The following is a 15,114-nucleotide window of genomic DNA, read 5'->3' on the forward strand; positions in this document are numbered from 1 at the left end:
GGTAAGGAGAGAGAGAGAGAAAACAGGAAGGAGAGAGAGAGAGAGAGAGAGAGAAAACAGGTAAGGAGAGAGAGAGAGAGAGAGAGAAAACAGGTAAGGAGAGAGAGAGAGAGAGAGAGAAAACAGGTAAGGAGAGAGAGAGAGAGAGAGAAAACAGGTAAGAACAGGAGAGAGAGAGAGAAAACAGGTAAGGAGAGAGAGAGAGAGAGAAAACAGGTAAGGAGAGAGAGAGAGAGAGAAAACAGGGAAGGAGAGAGAGAGAGAGAAAACAGGGAAGGAGAGAGAGAGAGAGAGAGAGAGAGAGAGAGAGAGAGAGAGAACAGGGAAGGAGAGAGAGAGAGAGAGAGAGAGAGAGAACAGGGAAGAGAGAGAGAGAGAGAGAACAGGGAAGGAGAGAGAGAGAGAGAACAGGGAAGGAGAAAGAGAGAGAGAGAACAGGGAAGGAGAGAGAGAGAGAGAGAACAGGGAAGGAGAGAGAGAGAGAGAACAGGGAAGGAGAGAGAGAGAGAGAGAGAACAGGGAAGGAGAGAGAGAGAGAGAGAGAGAGAGAGAGAGAGAACAGGGAAGGAGAGAGAGAGAACAGGGAAGGGGGAGAGAGAGAGAGAGAGAACAGGGAAGGAGAGGGAGAGAGAGAGAACAGGGAAGGAGAGGGAGAGAGAACAGGGAAGGAGAGAGACTGCAAAAGAGAAAGAGATGGAGTGATAAGGCAAGACTGACACTAACTATGTAGTGCTGCTATGATATAACTTGTGTTATTGTTGTCAATGTACAAAGCTCCATCTCATTCATATTAATTAGTGTGTGAACACCTCATTCTTTACATTAATATGCAGTGATGCGTAACTTCCATTAGGAGGGAAAGAGGAATGGAGGAGGGGAGGGCAAGAGGGACAGAAGAGAAGAGAGAGAGAGAGAGAGAGAGAGAGAGAGAGAGAGAGAGAGAGAGAGAGAGAGAGATCGGTGGAGGAGGAGAGGAGGGAGACAGGGCTGGAGGAGGAGGGAGAGATAGACAGAGGATGAAGAGAGGAGGGAGAGTGGGCTGGAGGACAAAAGGAGGGAGAGAGGGCTGGAGGAGGAGAGGAGGGAGAGAGGGAAGGAGGAGAAGAGGAGTGGAATAGGAAAGGAGGGAGAGAGAGTAGAAATAGAGGTGTTCGAGGTGAAGCTATGCCTATATTTAAGGATTCAAGGCCCCAGGATACAGTTGTTCTTAAACACAAGGGGCCCCATAACACATTCACAAACAATCCATTAAACCCTTCATATAAAGCCTCTGCAATTCTGATTTGTTCACAACAGTCTTTCCCATCTTCATTGAATCTCTCTCATCTAATCTTGTGTCTTGTCTTATCTGTTCAATGCCATCTATAAATGATAGAAATTGGGACAATATGAATAATACTTTTTAAATGTCCTATTTCTCCAATGCTGCGTATTTCAGTTGTCTTTGTGTTTTCAAGCTTGTTGCAAACTAAAGCAATGAGAAAAAGAGCTAGACAATCACAACGATGAGGTACATAGTGACACCAAATACTAGGCCAATAAGTGAAATAAGTTGAGAGGTATGACTACTTTCTGAAGGCACTGGAGTCCTATGGATACTTCCTTTAGTTCATTTGTGAGCGACTTCGTTCTTTCTGACTTCACTCATTCCTGAACGACTCTTGGTAATAGTTATGAGGTGGTGATGTGTAGCCTTAACTTTTGTTGTGACTTTTATTTTAACACTAAGAAATAAAGGTTAACAATGCATCCTTTCTGCTGCCAACATGAAGACACTGTTTTGTTAGCGGGTGAGTGTCCGGTTTGTATTGTTAGCGGGTGAGTGTTCTGTTTGTATTGTTAGCGGGTGAGTGTTCTGTTTGTATTGTTAGTGTTCTGTTTGTATTGGGTGAGTGTTCTGTTTGTATTGCTAGCGGGTGAGTGTCCTGTTTGTATTGTTAGCGGGTGAGTGTTCTGTTTGTATTGTTAGCGGGTGAGTGTTCTGTTTGTATTGTTAGCGGGTGAGTGTTCTGTTTGTATTGTTAGCGGGTGAGTGTTCTGTTTGTTTTGTTAGCGGGTGAGTGTTCTGTTTGTATTGTTAGCGGGTGAGTGTTCTGTTTGTATTGTTAGCGGGTGAGTGTTCTGTTTGTATTGTTAGCGGGTGAGTGTTCTGTTTGTACTGTTAGCGGGGAGTGTTCTGTTTGTATTGTTAGCGGGTGAGTGTTCTGTTTGTATTGTTAGCGGGTGAGTGTTCTGTTTGTATTGTTAGCGGGTGAGTGTTCTGTTTGTATTGTTAGCGGGTGAGTGTTCTGTTTGTATTGTTAGCGGGTGAGTGTCCGGTTTGTATTGTTAGCGGGTGAGTGTTCTGTTTGTATTGTTAGCGGGTGAGTGTTCTGTTTGTATTGCTAGCGGGTGAGTGTCCTGTTTGTATTGTTAGCGGGTGAGTGTCCTGTTTGTATTGTTAGCGGGTGAGTGTTCTGTTTGTATTGTTAGCGGGTGAGTGTTCTGTTTGTATTGTTAGCGGGTGAGTGTTCTGTTTGTATTGTTAGCGGGTGAGTGTTCTGTTTGTATTGTTAGCGGGTGAGTGTTCTGTTTGTATTGTTAGCGGGTGAGTGTTCTGTTTGTATTGTTAGCGGGTGAGTGTTCTGTTTGTATTGTTAGCGGGTGAGTGTTCTGTTTGTATTGTTAGCGGGTGAGTGTTCTGTTTGTATTGTTAGCGGGTGAGTGTCCTGTTTGTATTGCTAGCGGGTGAGTGTCCTGTTTGTATTGCTAGCGGGTGAGTGTTCTGTTTGTATTGCTAGCGGGTGAGTGTTCTGTTTGTATTGTTAGCGGGTGAGTGTTCTGTTTGTATTGTTAGCGGGTGAGTGTTCTGTTTGTATTGTTAGCGGGTGAGTGTTCTGTTTGTATTGTTAGCGGGTGAGTGTTCTGTTTGTATTGTTAGCGGGTGAGTGTTCTGTTTGTATTGTTAGCGGGTGAGTGTTCTGTTTGTATTGTTAGCGGGTGAGTGTCCTGTTTGTATTGTTAGCGGGTGAGTGTCCTGTTTGTATTGTTAGCGGGTGAGTGTCCTGTTTGTATTGCTAGCGGGTGAGTGTTCTGTTTGTATTGCTAGCGGGTGAGTGTTCTGTTTGTATTGCTAGCGGGTGAGTGTTCTGTTTGTATTGTTAGCGGGTGAGTGTTCTGTTTGTATTGTTAGCGGGTGAGTGTCCTGTTTGTATTGTTAGCGGGTGAGTGTCCTGTTTGTATTGTTAGCGGGTGAGTGTCCTGTTTGTATTGTTAGCGGGTGAGTGTCCTGTTTGTATTGTTAGCGGGTGAGTGTCCTGTTTGTATTGCTAGCGGGTGAGTGTTCTGTTTGTATTGTTAGCGGGTGAGTGTTCTGTTTGTATTGTTAGCGGGTGAGTGTTCTGTTTGTATTGTTAGCGGGTGAGTGTTCTGTTTGTATTGTTAGCGGGTGAGTGTTCTGTTTGTATTGTTAGCGGGTGAGTGTTCTGTTTGTATTGTTAGCGGGTGAGTGTTCTGTTTGTATTGTTAGCGGGTGAGTGTTCTGTTTGTATTGTTAGCGGGTGAGTGTTCTGTTTGTATTGTTAGCGGGTGAGTGTTCTGTTTGTATTGTTAGCGGGTGAGTGTTCTGTTTGTATTGTTAGCGGGTGAGTGTTCTGTTTGTATTGTTAGCGGGTGAGTGTTCTGTTTGTATTGTTAGCGGGTGAGTGTTCTGTTTGTATTGTTAGCGGGTGAGTGTTCTGTTTGTATTGTTAGCGGGTGAGTGTTCTGTTTGTATTGTTAGCGGGTGAGTGTTCTGTTTGTATTGTTAGCGGGTGAGTGTTCTGTTTGTATTGTTAGCGGGTGAGTGTTCTGTTTGTATTGTTAGCGGGTGAGTGTTCTGTTTGTATTGTTAGCGGGTGAGTGTTCTGTTTGTATTGTTAGCGGGTGAGTGTTCTGTTTGTATTGTTAGCGGGTGAGTGTTCTGTTTGTATTGTTAGCGGGTGAGTGTTCTGTTTGTATTGTTAGCGGGTGAGTGTTCTGTTTGTATTGTTAGCGGGTGAGTGTTCTGTTTGTATTGTTAGCGGGTGAGTGTTCTGTTTGTATTGTTAGCGGGTGAGTGTTCTGTTTGTATTGTTAGCGGGTGAGTGTTCTGTTTGTATTGTTAGCGGGTGAGTGTTCTGTTTGTGTTGTTAGCGGGTGAGTGTTCTGTTTGTGTTGTTAGCGGGTGAGTGTTCTGTTTGTGTTGTTAGCGGGTGAGTGTTCTGTTTGTGTTGTTAGCGGGTGAGTGTTCTGTTTGTATTGTTAGCGGGTGAGTGTTCTGTTTGTATTGTTAGCGGGTGAGTGTTCTGTTTGTGTTGTTAGCGGGTGAGTGTTCTGTTTGTATTGTTAGCGGGTGAGTGTTCTGTTTGTATTGTTAGCGGGTGAGTGTTCTGTTTGTATTGTTAGCGGGTGAGTGTTCTGTTTGTATTGTTAGCGGGTGAGTGTTCTGTTTGTATTGTTAGCGGGTGAGTGTCCTGTTTGTATTGTTAGCGGGTGAGTGTCCTGTTTGTATTGTTAGCGGGTGAGTGTCCTGTTTGTATTGTTAGCGGGTGAGTGTCCTGTTTGTATTGTTAGCGGGTGAGTGTCCTGTTTGTATTGTTAGCGGGTGAGTGTCCTGTTTGTATTGTTAGCGGGTGAGTGTCCTGTTTGTATTGTTAGCGGGTGAGTGTCCTGTTTGTATTGTTAGCGGGTGAGTGTCCTGTTTGTATTGTTAGCGGGTGAGTGTTCTGTTTGTATTGTTAGCGGGTGAGTGTTCTGTTTGTATTGTTAGCGGGTGAGTGTTCTGTTTGTATTGTTAGCGGGTGAGTGTTCTGTTTGTATTGTTAGCGGGTGAGTGTTCTGTTTGTATTGTTAGCGGGTGAGTGTTCTGTTTGTATTGTTAGCGGGTGAGTGTTCTGTTTGTATTGTTAGCGGGTGAGTGTTCTGTTTGTATTGTTAGCGGGTGAGTGTTCTGTTTGTATTGTTAGCGGGTGAGTGTTCTGTTTGTATTGTTAGCGGGTGAGTGTTCTGTTTGTATTGTTAGCGGGTGAGTGTTCTGTTTGTATTGTTAGCGGGTGAGTGTTCTGTTTGTATTGTTAGCGGGTGAGTGTTCTGTTTGTATTGTTAGCAGGTGAGTGTTCTGTTTGTATTGTTAGCGGGTGAGTGTTCTGTTTGTATTGTTAGCGGGTGAGTGTTCTGTTTGTATTGTTAGCAGGTGAGTGTTCTGTTTGTATTGTTAGCGGGTGAGTGTTCTGTTTGTATTGTTAGCAGGTGAGTGTTCTGTTTGTATTGTTAGCAGGTGAGTGTCCGGTTTGTATTGTTAGCAGGTGAGTGTTCTGTTTGTATTGTTAGCGGGTGAGTGTCCGGTTTGTATTGTTAGCAGGTGAGTGTTCTGTTTGTATTGTTAGCGGGTGAGTGTTCTGTTTGTATTGTTAGCAGGTGAGTGTTCTGTTTGTATTGTTAGCAGGTGAGTGTTCTGTTTGTATTGTTAGCGGTGAGTGTTCTGTTTGTATTGTTAGCAGGTGAGTGTTCTGTTTGTATTGTTAGCAGGTGAGTGTTCTGTTTGTATTGTTAGCAGGTGAATGTTATATTGAAATGTTTTTAGTTATCTGGTATACCTGGATATCAGATTTTGATTGAACAGTACCCTAGGTCTACTCCATTGATCATTTAAAGTGATTTCATACTGACTGTGATTGGGTCCTTATTATGCAGTGCTGTGAAAAGTACTTGCCCCCTTTCTAATTTTCTCTACTTTAATTTTTTTTTTTTAATTATACCAAATGTTTTGCCAGATCTTCAACCTAAATCTAATATTAGGTCAAAGGAACCTGAGTGAACAAATAACACAACAATGAAATACTTATTTAATTTATTAAGAATGTTTTTTTTTTAATTGAGTATACTTATCTTTATTTGTAAACTCAGGTTCCGTTTATCTAATAGGTTTTGGTTGAAGATCTGATAACATTCAGAATCAAAAATATGCAAAAATAGAGAAATTCAGAAAGGGGGCAAAAAGTTTCCAGTCACAATGAACTGATATGGAGCTGGGTGCCGGTGTCTGACGTGTGTGATTGGCCCAGCTCCAGGCAACACCGCGGCCCCTTGCCAAGCCCAACTACAGACTGTTTCCTTTTGTTGTCCCTTACTCGATGACATGTGACAAGGTCGTGCACACTTCCTTTTCCGATCGGACTATAGGAGAAAAGACAAGCGGAATTTCATTAGCTTATTTTCCCTCCTCCTGTTGCATCCCCCAAATCCCTGAAGAGAACCTGCCGAGGTGGAAGGCTTTGGTCGGGTCGTGTTAATTAGGCACCAAAATGAAAAGTAGACTAAAATAGGGAGGGACGACAATAAAACGCGCTTGTTTTCCTCTTCTGTTTCAACTTCTCTCTCTCCCTACCTGGTAGTCTAGGATGCTGAAGCCCAGGCCTCTCTCTCTTTCTCTCCCTACCTGGTAGTCTAGGATGCTGAAGCCCAGGCCTCTCTCTCTCTCTCCCTACCTGGTAGTCTAGGATGCTGAAGCCCAGGCCTCTCTCTCTCCCTACCTGGTAGTCTAGGATGCTGAAGCCCAGGCCTCTCTCTCTCTCTCTCCCTACCTGGTAGTCTAGGATGCTGAAGCCCAGGCCCTCTCTCTCTCTCTCTCTCTCTCTCCCTACCTGGTAGTCTAGGATGCTGAAGCCCAGGCTCTCTCTCTCCCTACCTGTAGTCTAGGATGCTGAAGCCCAGGCCTCTCTCTCTCTCTCCCTACCTGGTAGTCTAGGATGCTGAAGCCCAGGCCTCTCTCTCTCCCTACCTGGTAGTCTAGGATGCTGAAGCCCAGGGCTCTCTCTCTCCCTACCTGGTAGTCTAGGATGCTGAAGCCCAGGCCTCTCTCTACCTGGTAGTCTAGGATGCTGAAGCCCAGGCCTCTCTCTCTCTCTACCTGGTAGTCTAGGATGCTGAAGCCCAGGGCTCTCTCTCTCCCTACCTGGTAGTCTAGGATGCTGAAGCCCAGGCCTCTCTCTACCTGGTAGTCTAGGATGCTGAAGCCCAGGCCTCTCTCTCTCTCCCTACCTGGTAGTCTAGGATGCTGGCCCAGCCCAGGCTCCCTACCTCTCTCTCTCTCCCTACCTGGTAGTCTAGGATGCTGAAGCCCAGGGTCTCTCTACCTCTCTCTTCCTACCTGGTAGTCTAGGATGCTGAAGCCCAGGCTCTCTCTCTCTCCCTACCTGGTAGTCTAGGATGCTGAAGCCCAGGCCTCCCTCTCTCTCTCTCCCTACCTGGTAGTCTAGGATGCTGAAGCCCAGGCCTCTCTCTCTCTCCCTACTTGGTAGTCTAGGATGCTGAAGCCCAGGCCTCTCTCTCCCTCTCTCCCTACTTGGTAGTCTAGGATGCTGAAGCCCAGGCCTCTCTCTCTCTCTCTCCCTACTTGGTAGTCTAGGATGCTGAAGCCCAGGCCTCTCTCTCTCTCTCTCTCTACCTGGTAGTCTAGGATGCTGAAGCCCAGGCCTCTCTCTCTCTCTCTACCTGGTAGTCTAGGATGCTGAAGCCCAGGCTCTCTCTCTCTCTCCCTACTTGGTAGTCTAGGATGCTGAAGCCCAGGCCTCTCTCTCTCTCTCTCCCTACTTGGTAGTCTAGGATGCTGAAGCCCAGGCCTCTCTCTCTCTCTCTCCCTACTTGGTAGTCTAGGATGCTGAAGCCCAGGCCTCTCTCTCTCTCTCTGGAAGCCCAGGCCTCTCTCTCTCTCTCCCTCCCTCTCTACCTGGTAGTCTGGTAGGATGCTGAAGCCCAGGTCTAGGATGCTGAAGCTCTCTCTCTCTCTACCTGGTAGTCTAGGATGCTGAAGCCCAGGCCTCTCTCTCTCTCCCTACCTGGTAGTCTAGGATGCTGAAGCCCAGGCCTCTCTCTCTCCCTACCTGGTAGTCTAGGATGCTGAAGCCCAGGCCTCCTCTCTCTCTCTCTCTCCCTAACTGGTAGTCTAGGATGCTGAAGCCCAGGCCTCTCTCTCTCGCTCTACCTGGTAGTCTAGGATGCTGAAGCCCAGGCCTCCCTCTCCTTCTCTACCTGGTAGTCTAGGATGCTGAAGCCCAGGCCTCCCTCTCTCTCTCCCTACCTGGTAGTCTAGGATGCTGAAGCCCAGGCCTCTCTCTCTCCCTACCTGGTAGTCTAGGATGCTGAAGCCCAGGCCTCCCTCTCTCTCTCTCCCTACCTGGTAGTCTAGGATGCTGAAGCCCAGGCCTCTCTCTCTCCCTACTTGGTAGTCTAGGATGCTGAAGCCCAGGCCTCTCTCTCTCTCTCTCCCTACTTGGTAGTCTAGGATGCTGAAGCCCAGGCCTCTCTCTCTCTCTCTCCCTACTTGGTAGTCTAGGATGCTGAAGCCCAGGCCTCTCTCTCTCTCTCTCTACCTGGTAGTCTAGGATGCTGAAGCCCAGGCCTCTCTCTCTCTCTCTCTACCTGGTAGTCTAGGATGCTGAAGCCCAGGCCTCTCTCTCTCTCGCTCTACCTGGTAGTCTAGGATGCTGAAGCCCAGGCCTCCCTCTCCTTCTCTACCTGGTAGTCTAGGATGCTGAAGCCCAGGCCTCCCTCTCTCTCTCCCTACCTGGTAGTCTAGGATGCTGAAGCCCAGGCCTCTCTCTCTCCCTACCTGGTAGTCTAGGATGCTGAAGCCCAGGCTCTCTCTCTCCCTACCTGGTAGTCTAGGATGCTGAAGCCCAGGCCTCTCTCTCTCCCTACCTGGTAGTCTAGGATGCTGAAGCCCAGGCCTCTCTCTCTCTCCCTACCTGGTAGTCTAGGATGCTGAAGCCCAGGCCTCTCTCTCTCTCTACCTGGTAGTCTAGGATGCTGAAGCCCAGGCCTCTCTCTCTCTCTACCTGGTAGTCTAGGATGCTGAAGCCCAGGCCTCTCTCTCTCTCTACCTGGTAGTCTAGGATGCTGAAGCCCAGGCCTCTCTCTCCCTACCTGGTAGTCTAGGATGCTGAAGCCCAGGCTCTCTCTCTCTCTCCCTGGTAGTCTAGGATGCTGAAGCCCAGGCCTCTCTCTCTCTCCCTGGTAGTCTAGGATGCTGAAGCCCAGGCCTCCCTCTCCCTACCTGGTAGTCTAGGATGCTGAAGCCCAGGCCTCTCTCTCTCTCTCCCTACTTGGTAGTCTAGGATGCTGAAGCCCAGGCCTCTCTCTACCTCTCTCTCTCTCTCTCCCTACTTGGTAGTCTAGGATGCTGAAGCCCAGGCCTCTCTCTCTCTCTCTCTCCCTACTTGGTAGTCTAGGATGCTGAAGCCCAGGCCTCTCTCTCTCTCTCTCCCTACTTGGTAGTCTAGGATGCTGAAGCCCAGGCTCTCTCTCTCTCTCTCTACCTGGTAGTCTAGGATGCTGAAGCCCAGGCCTCTCTCTCTCTCTCTACCTGGTAGTCTAGGATGCTGAAGCCCAGGCCTCTCTCTCTCTCTCCCTACCTGGTAGTCTAGGATGCTGAAGCCCAGGCCTCCTCTCTCTCTCCCTACCTGGTAGTCTAGGATGCTGAAGCCCAGGCCTCCCTCTCTCTCTCCCAACCTGGTAGTATAGGATGCTGAAGCCCAGGCCTCTCTCTCTCTCTCACAACCTGGTAGTCTAGGATGCTGAAGCCCAGGCCTCTCTCTCTCTCCCTCCCTACCTGGTAGTCTAGGATGCTGAAGCCCAGGCCTCTCTCTCTCCCTACCTGGTAGTCTAGGATGCTGAAGCCCAGGCCTCTCTCTCTCTCTCTCTACCTGGTAGTCTAGGATGCTGAAGCCCAGGCCTCTCTCTCTCCCTCCCTACCTGGTAGTCTAGGATGCTGAAGCCCAGGCCCTCTCTCCCTCTCCCTCTGCTGAAGCCCCCCCCCCCCTACCTGGTATTCTAGAATGCTGAAGCCCAGGCCCTCCCCCTACCTGGTAGTCTAGGATGCTGAAGCCCAGGCCTCTCTCTCCCTATCCTGGTAGTCTAGGATGCTGAAGCCCAGGCCTCTCTCTCCCTACCTGGTAGTCTAGGATGCTCAAGCCCAGGCCTCTCTCTCCCTACCTGGTAGTCTTGTATGCTGAAGCCCAGGCCTCTCTCTCTCTTCTCCAGCTCCAACAACTGGATGTCTGGGGACCACAGAGCCAGCTCTCCCTCTTCCTTCCATGTGGGCACTTGCTCCTCCTCTGAGATCTCCTTTAGGGTGGCTCGGTCCTCCTCTGAGATCTCCTTTAGGGTGGCTCGGTCCTCCTCTGAGATCTCCTTTAGGGTGGCTCGGTCCTCCTCTGAGATCTCCTTAGGGTGGCTCGGTCCTGCTGGGTGAAAAAGGAACACGGTTAAGACAGGATATTTTAGATTCCGGAACATCTTTACCAGATAAAAACAGATATGTGTTGTACTGCAGTACATCATGCTACAACACAGACTGTCACCTGGCAACTGTCATCGGCTACGTTACACACAGTAAGCTGTCCAGTAAGTGTCAGCACTGCAGTGAAATTATAGAGTAGCATACCTGAAGCTGGTCACCAGTAGGGTCTCGGCGGTATGCTTGACTAATCCATACAGAAGACAGCTTGGCTTCAATCTAGAAGGACATGCAGCATGGCTTAATACACTGGTCACCAGGGTATTTACTCTAAGTGAATGGTGTGTGTGTGTGTACATGCGTGTGCATGCTTACATATGTGAGTGTGTGTATGTGCACGTGTGTGACTGTCTAAATGTGTGTCCTGACCTCAGAGAGGCTGGCAGCAGTGCTGGGCGAGCGCCACTTATCGTCCCGGTCATGCTGGTAGTCTGAGTTCTCCTCTGTCAGGTGTCTGCAGCACACCAGGGTGAAGGGAGGGGGAACCTCACGAAGGAACGCCACCGCCTCGCGCCTCGACTTGCCGTAAAGCTGCACCGCGTTTACCTGTAGACAGAGACACAAGTAAAGCACGTACAGCGACAAACACAATTCACATGTAGCGTACAGGAAATTCCCTTAGGATATCATAAACACAATAACACACAGAGGTGCTCTATCTCCTGCACAAGGCAGACACACAGAAAAGCAGGCCATTCACCTGCACAGTGTGCGCACACACACACACACACACACACACACACACACACCATTCACTTAGAGTAAATACACTGGTGACCAGTTTCAAAAAGGGAAGATACACTATACTGTACAATTCAAAAAGTTTGGACACACAGAATAATAGTGAAGACATCTAAACAATGAAATAACACTTTTGGAATCATGTAGTAACCAAAAAAGTGTTAAACAAATCCAAATATATTTTAGATTTTAGCCACCCTTTGCCTTGATGGAAGCTTTGCACACTCTTGGCATTCTCTCAACCAGCTTCACCTGGAATGTTTTTCCAACAGTCTTGAAGGAGGTCTAGGATGAGAGAAAGCCAACAGTGTGCAAAGCTGTCATCAAGGCAAAGGGTGGCTACTTTGAAGAATCTAAAATATATTTTGATAGGTTTATCACTTTTTTGGTTACTACATGATTCCATGTGTTATTTCATAGTGTCTTCATTATTATTCTACAATGTAGAAATAAACAAAAAACCTTGAATGAGAAGGTGTGTCCAAACTTTTGACTGGTACCATATATACAACAGAATGTGGACACCCCTTCAAATTAGAGGATACGGCTATTTCCCTCTAGTGGTGTGGGGGCTGTGCTTTGGCAAAGTGGGTGGGGTTATATCCTTCCTGTTTGGCCCTGTCCGGGGGTGTCCTCGGATGGGGCCACAGTGTCTCCTGACCCCTCCTGTCTCAGCCTCCAGTATTTATGCTGCAGTAGTTTGTGTTGGGGGGCTAGGGTCAGTTTGTTATATCTGGAGTACTTCTCCTGTCCTATTCGGTGTCCTGTGTGAATTTAAGTGTGCTCTCTCCAATTCTCTCTTTCTTTCTCTCTCTCGGAGGACCTGAGCCCTAGGACCATGCCCCAGGACTACCTGACATGATGACTCCTTGCTGTCCCCATGCTATGCTGCTGCTCCAGTTTCAACTGTTCTGCCTTATTATTATTGGACCATGCTGGTCATTTATGAACATTTGAACATCTTGGCCATGTTCTGTTATAATCTCCACAGGCACAGCCAGAAGAGGACTGGCCACCCCACATAGCCTGGTTCCTCTCTAGGTTTCTTCCTAGGTTTTGGCCTTTCTAGGGAGTTTTTCCTAGCCACCGTGCTTCTACACCTGCATTGCTTGCTGTTTGGGGTTTTAGGCTGGGTTTCTGTACAGCACTGAGATATCAGCTGATGTACGAAGGGCTATATAAATAAATTTGATTTGATTTGATGATTTCAGCTACACCCATTGCTAACAGGTGTATAAAAATTGAGCACACAGCCATGCAATCTCCATAGAAAACATTGGCAGTAGAATGTCCTTACTGAATAGATCAGTGACTTTCAACGTGGCACCGTAATAGGATGGCCCCTTACCAACAAGTCAGTTCGTCACATTTCTGCCTTTCTAGACTTTCCCCTGTCCACTGTAAGTGCTGTTATTGTGAAGTGGAAACGTCTAGGAGAAACCATGGCTCAGCCGTGAACTGGTGGACTACACAAGCTCACAGAACCGGACCGGTGAGTGCTGTTATTGTGAAGTGGAAACGTCTAGGAGAAACCATGGCTCAGCCGTGAACTGGTGGACTACACAAGCTCACAGAACGGGACCGGTGAGTGCTGTTATTGTGAAGTGGAAACGTCTAGGAGAAACCATGGCTCAGCCGTGAACTGGTGGACTACACAAGCTCACAGAACAGGACCGGTGAGTCACAGAACGGGACCGGTGAGTGCTGTTATTGTGAAGTGGAAACGTCTAGGAGAAACCATGGCTCAGCCGTGAACTGGTGGACTACACAAGCTCACAGAACCGGACCGGTGAGTGCTGTTATTGTGAAGTGGAAACGTCTAGGAGAAACCATGGCTCAGCCGTGAACTGGTGGACTACACAAGCTCACAGAACCGGACCGGTGAGTGCTGTTATTGTGAAGTGGAAATGTCTAGGAGAAACCATGGCTCAGCTGTGAACTGGTGGACTACACAAGCTCACAGAACCGGACCGGTGAGTGCTGTTATTGTGAAGTGGAAACGTCTAGGAGAAACCATGGCTCAGCCGTGAACTGGTGGACTACACAAGCTCACAGAACGGGGCCGGTGAGTGCTGTTATTGTGAAGTGGAAACGTCTAGGAGAAACCATGGCTCAGCCGTGAACTGGTGGACTACACAAGCTCACAGAACGGGGCCGGTGAGTGCTGTTATTGTGAAGTGGAAACGTCTAGGAGAAACCATGGCTAGCCGTGAACTGGTGGACTACACAAGCTCACAGAACGGGGCCGGTGAGTGCTGAAGAGTGTAAGAATAGTCTGTCCTCCCTGCCGAATTCCAAATGGCTTCTGGACACAATGTCAGCACAATAACTGTTAGTTGGGAGCTTCATGAAATGGATTGCCATGGCCGAGCAGATACACAAGCCTAACATCACCAAGCGCAATAACAAGTGTCGGCTGTAGTGGTGTAAAGTTTGCCACCATTGGACTCTGGAGCAGCGGAAACGCATTCTCTGGAGCCATCTGGCAGTCTGATGGACAAATTTGGCGGATTCCAGGAGAACACTACCTGCCCCAATGCATAGTGCCAACTGTAAAGTTTGGTGTAGGAGGAATAATGGTCTGGTGCTGTTTTTCATGGTTCGGGCTAGGCCCCTTAGTTCCAGTGAAGGGAAATCTTAACGCTACAGCATACAATGACATTCTAGACAATTCTGTGTTTCCAACTTTGTGACAATTGTTTGGGGAAGGCCCTTTCCCCTTTCAGCATGACAATGCCCCCATGCACAAAGCAAGGTCCATACAGAAATGTTTTGTCGAGATCGGTGTGGAAGAACTTGATTGGTCTGCAGAGAGCCCTCCCCTCAACCCCATCGAAGACCTTTCGGATGAATTGGAATGCCGACTGCAAGCCAGGCCTAATCGCGCAACATCAGTGTCCGACCTCACTAATGCTCTTGTCGCTGAATGGAAACAAGTCTCCGCAGCAATGTTCCAACATCTAGTGGAAAGGCATCCCAGAAGAGTAGAGGCTGTTATAGCAGCAAAGGGTGGGACCAACTCCATGTTAATGCCCATGATTTTGGAATGAGATGTTCGACGAGCAGGTGTCCACATACTTCTGGTCATGTAGTGTAAGACATCAGAAGCTAATGGAGTCAATTTGTGACTTCAACAAATCCCAAAGGTTCTCTTACTGTTAATGAAGTGAACCAAGAGAGATATAGTAGCCCGCAGGAGGGTGTGTGTTGGTACTTGCGCCCGTGTGTGCGCCTGTACACGCGCCTTGTGTGTGTGTGCTCGTGATCATGCATGTGTGTGTGCGCGTGTGTGTGAGATCAGAGGGGCCAACCCAGTGGTATAGCCCTATTCTCAGTGAGGGGACTCAGGGAGCCGCTGGGCCTCTTGATTGCTGTTTAATGGAGTGGGTTGTGCAGGAGCATCTGGAGAGCCCAGCTGACGCTGGCTGCTCTGTGCCATCTGCCCAGAGATGTAGGTGAGACCTGGCCACCTCTACTAAGGTTTAGGGGCCTGCCATCTTACCGGGAGACTGCGGCTCAGAAAAATGCGTGTGTACTAGTATGCAGGGTTGGGGATGTGACGAAGCCTGACATAAAATTGAGCTATACCTTTGGGCATTTAAAACTTGAATCTAGCGATACATTTGGAGCTCTAAAAACTAGCCTCCCTCCTCTCCTCGCTCTCCTCTACTCTCCTCCTCTCACAGAGTATTCCTGTCCTGTGCCACAGTACTATGGTGGTTGCTTCTGCCACGACTGCCAACAGCAACAGGTTGAGGGCACAGTGGTGAATCTGCACCAAGCCATGCCAGGGAGGGGAGCGGGCAGGAAGAGGGGTAGGGGTGCGCAGGGGGTGGCACAGAGGGGGCGAGGGAGGCAGGGGTCTGACGTACAGAAGGCCTCGGTTAGCCTGCTAACCCCTCTTCACAGGAGTATGTACCCACACATACACACTCCCCAACCACACACTCATATAGACAAACACACACACACACACTCCCCCAACCACACACTCATATAGACAAACACACACACCTATAATGCAAAAGCCCAATGAACAACAGAAAATACAACAGCACAGAGTTCCCCTGTAGTGTACA

General features: G+C 48.4%; 1 protein-coding gene across 1 annotated transcript in view; it reads right to left on the reverse strand.

The window, feature by feature from the left end:
* The window catches only part of LOC112238525 (inaD-like protein), a gene marked incomplete at its 3' end in the record, with an annotated part of 94,182 nt that overhangs the window by 40,249 nt on the left and 38,819 nt on the right, over positions 1-15,114 (reverse strand). Inside the window, 3 exon segments of the mRNA XM_042322985.1 lie at positions 9,991-10,206; positions 10,442-10,513; positions 10,664-10,840. Of these exon segments, the coding sequence (XP_042178919.1) occupies positions 9,991-10,206; positions 10,442-10,513; positions 10,664-10,840 (465 nt within the window).

Source organism: Oncorhynchus tshawytscha, linkage group LG06 (assembly GCF_018296145.1).
Source record: "Oncorhynchus tshawytscha isolate Ot180627B linkage group LG06, Otsh_v2.0, whole genome shotgun sequence".
Classification (NCBI taxonomy): Eukaryota; Metazoa; Chordata; class Actinopteri; order Salmoniformes; family Salmonidae; genus Oncorhynchus; species Oncorhynchus tshawytscha.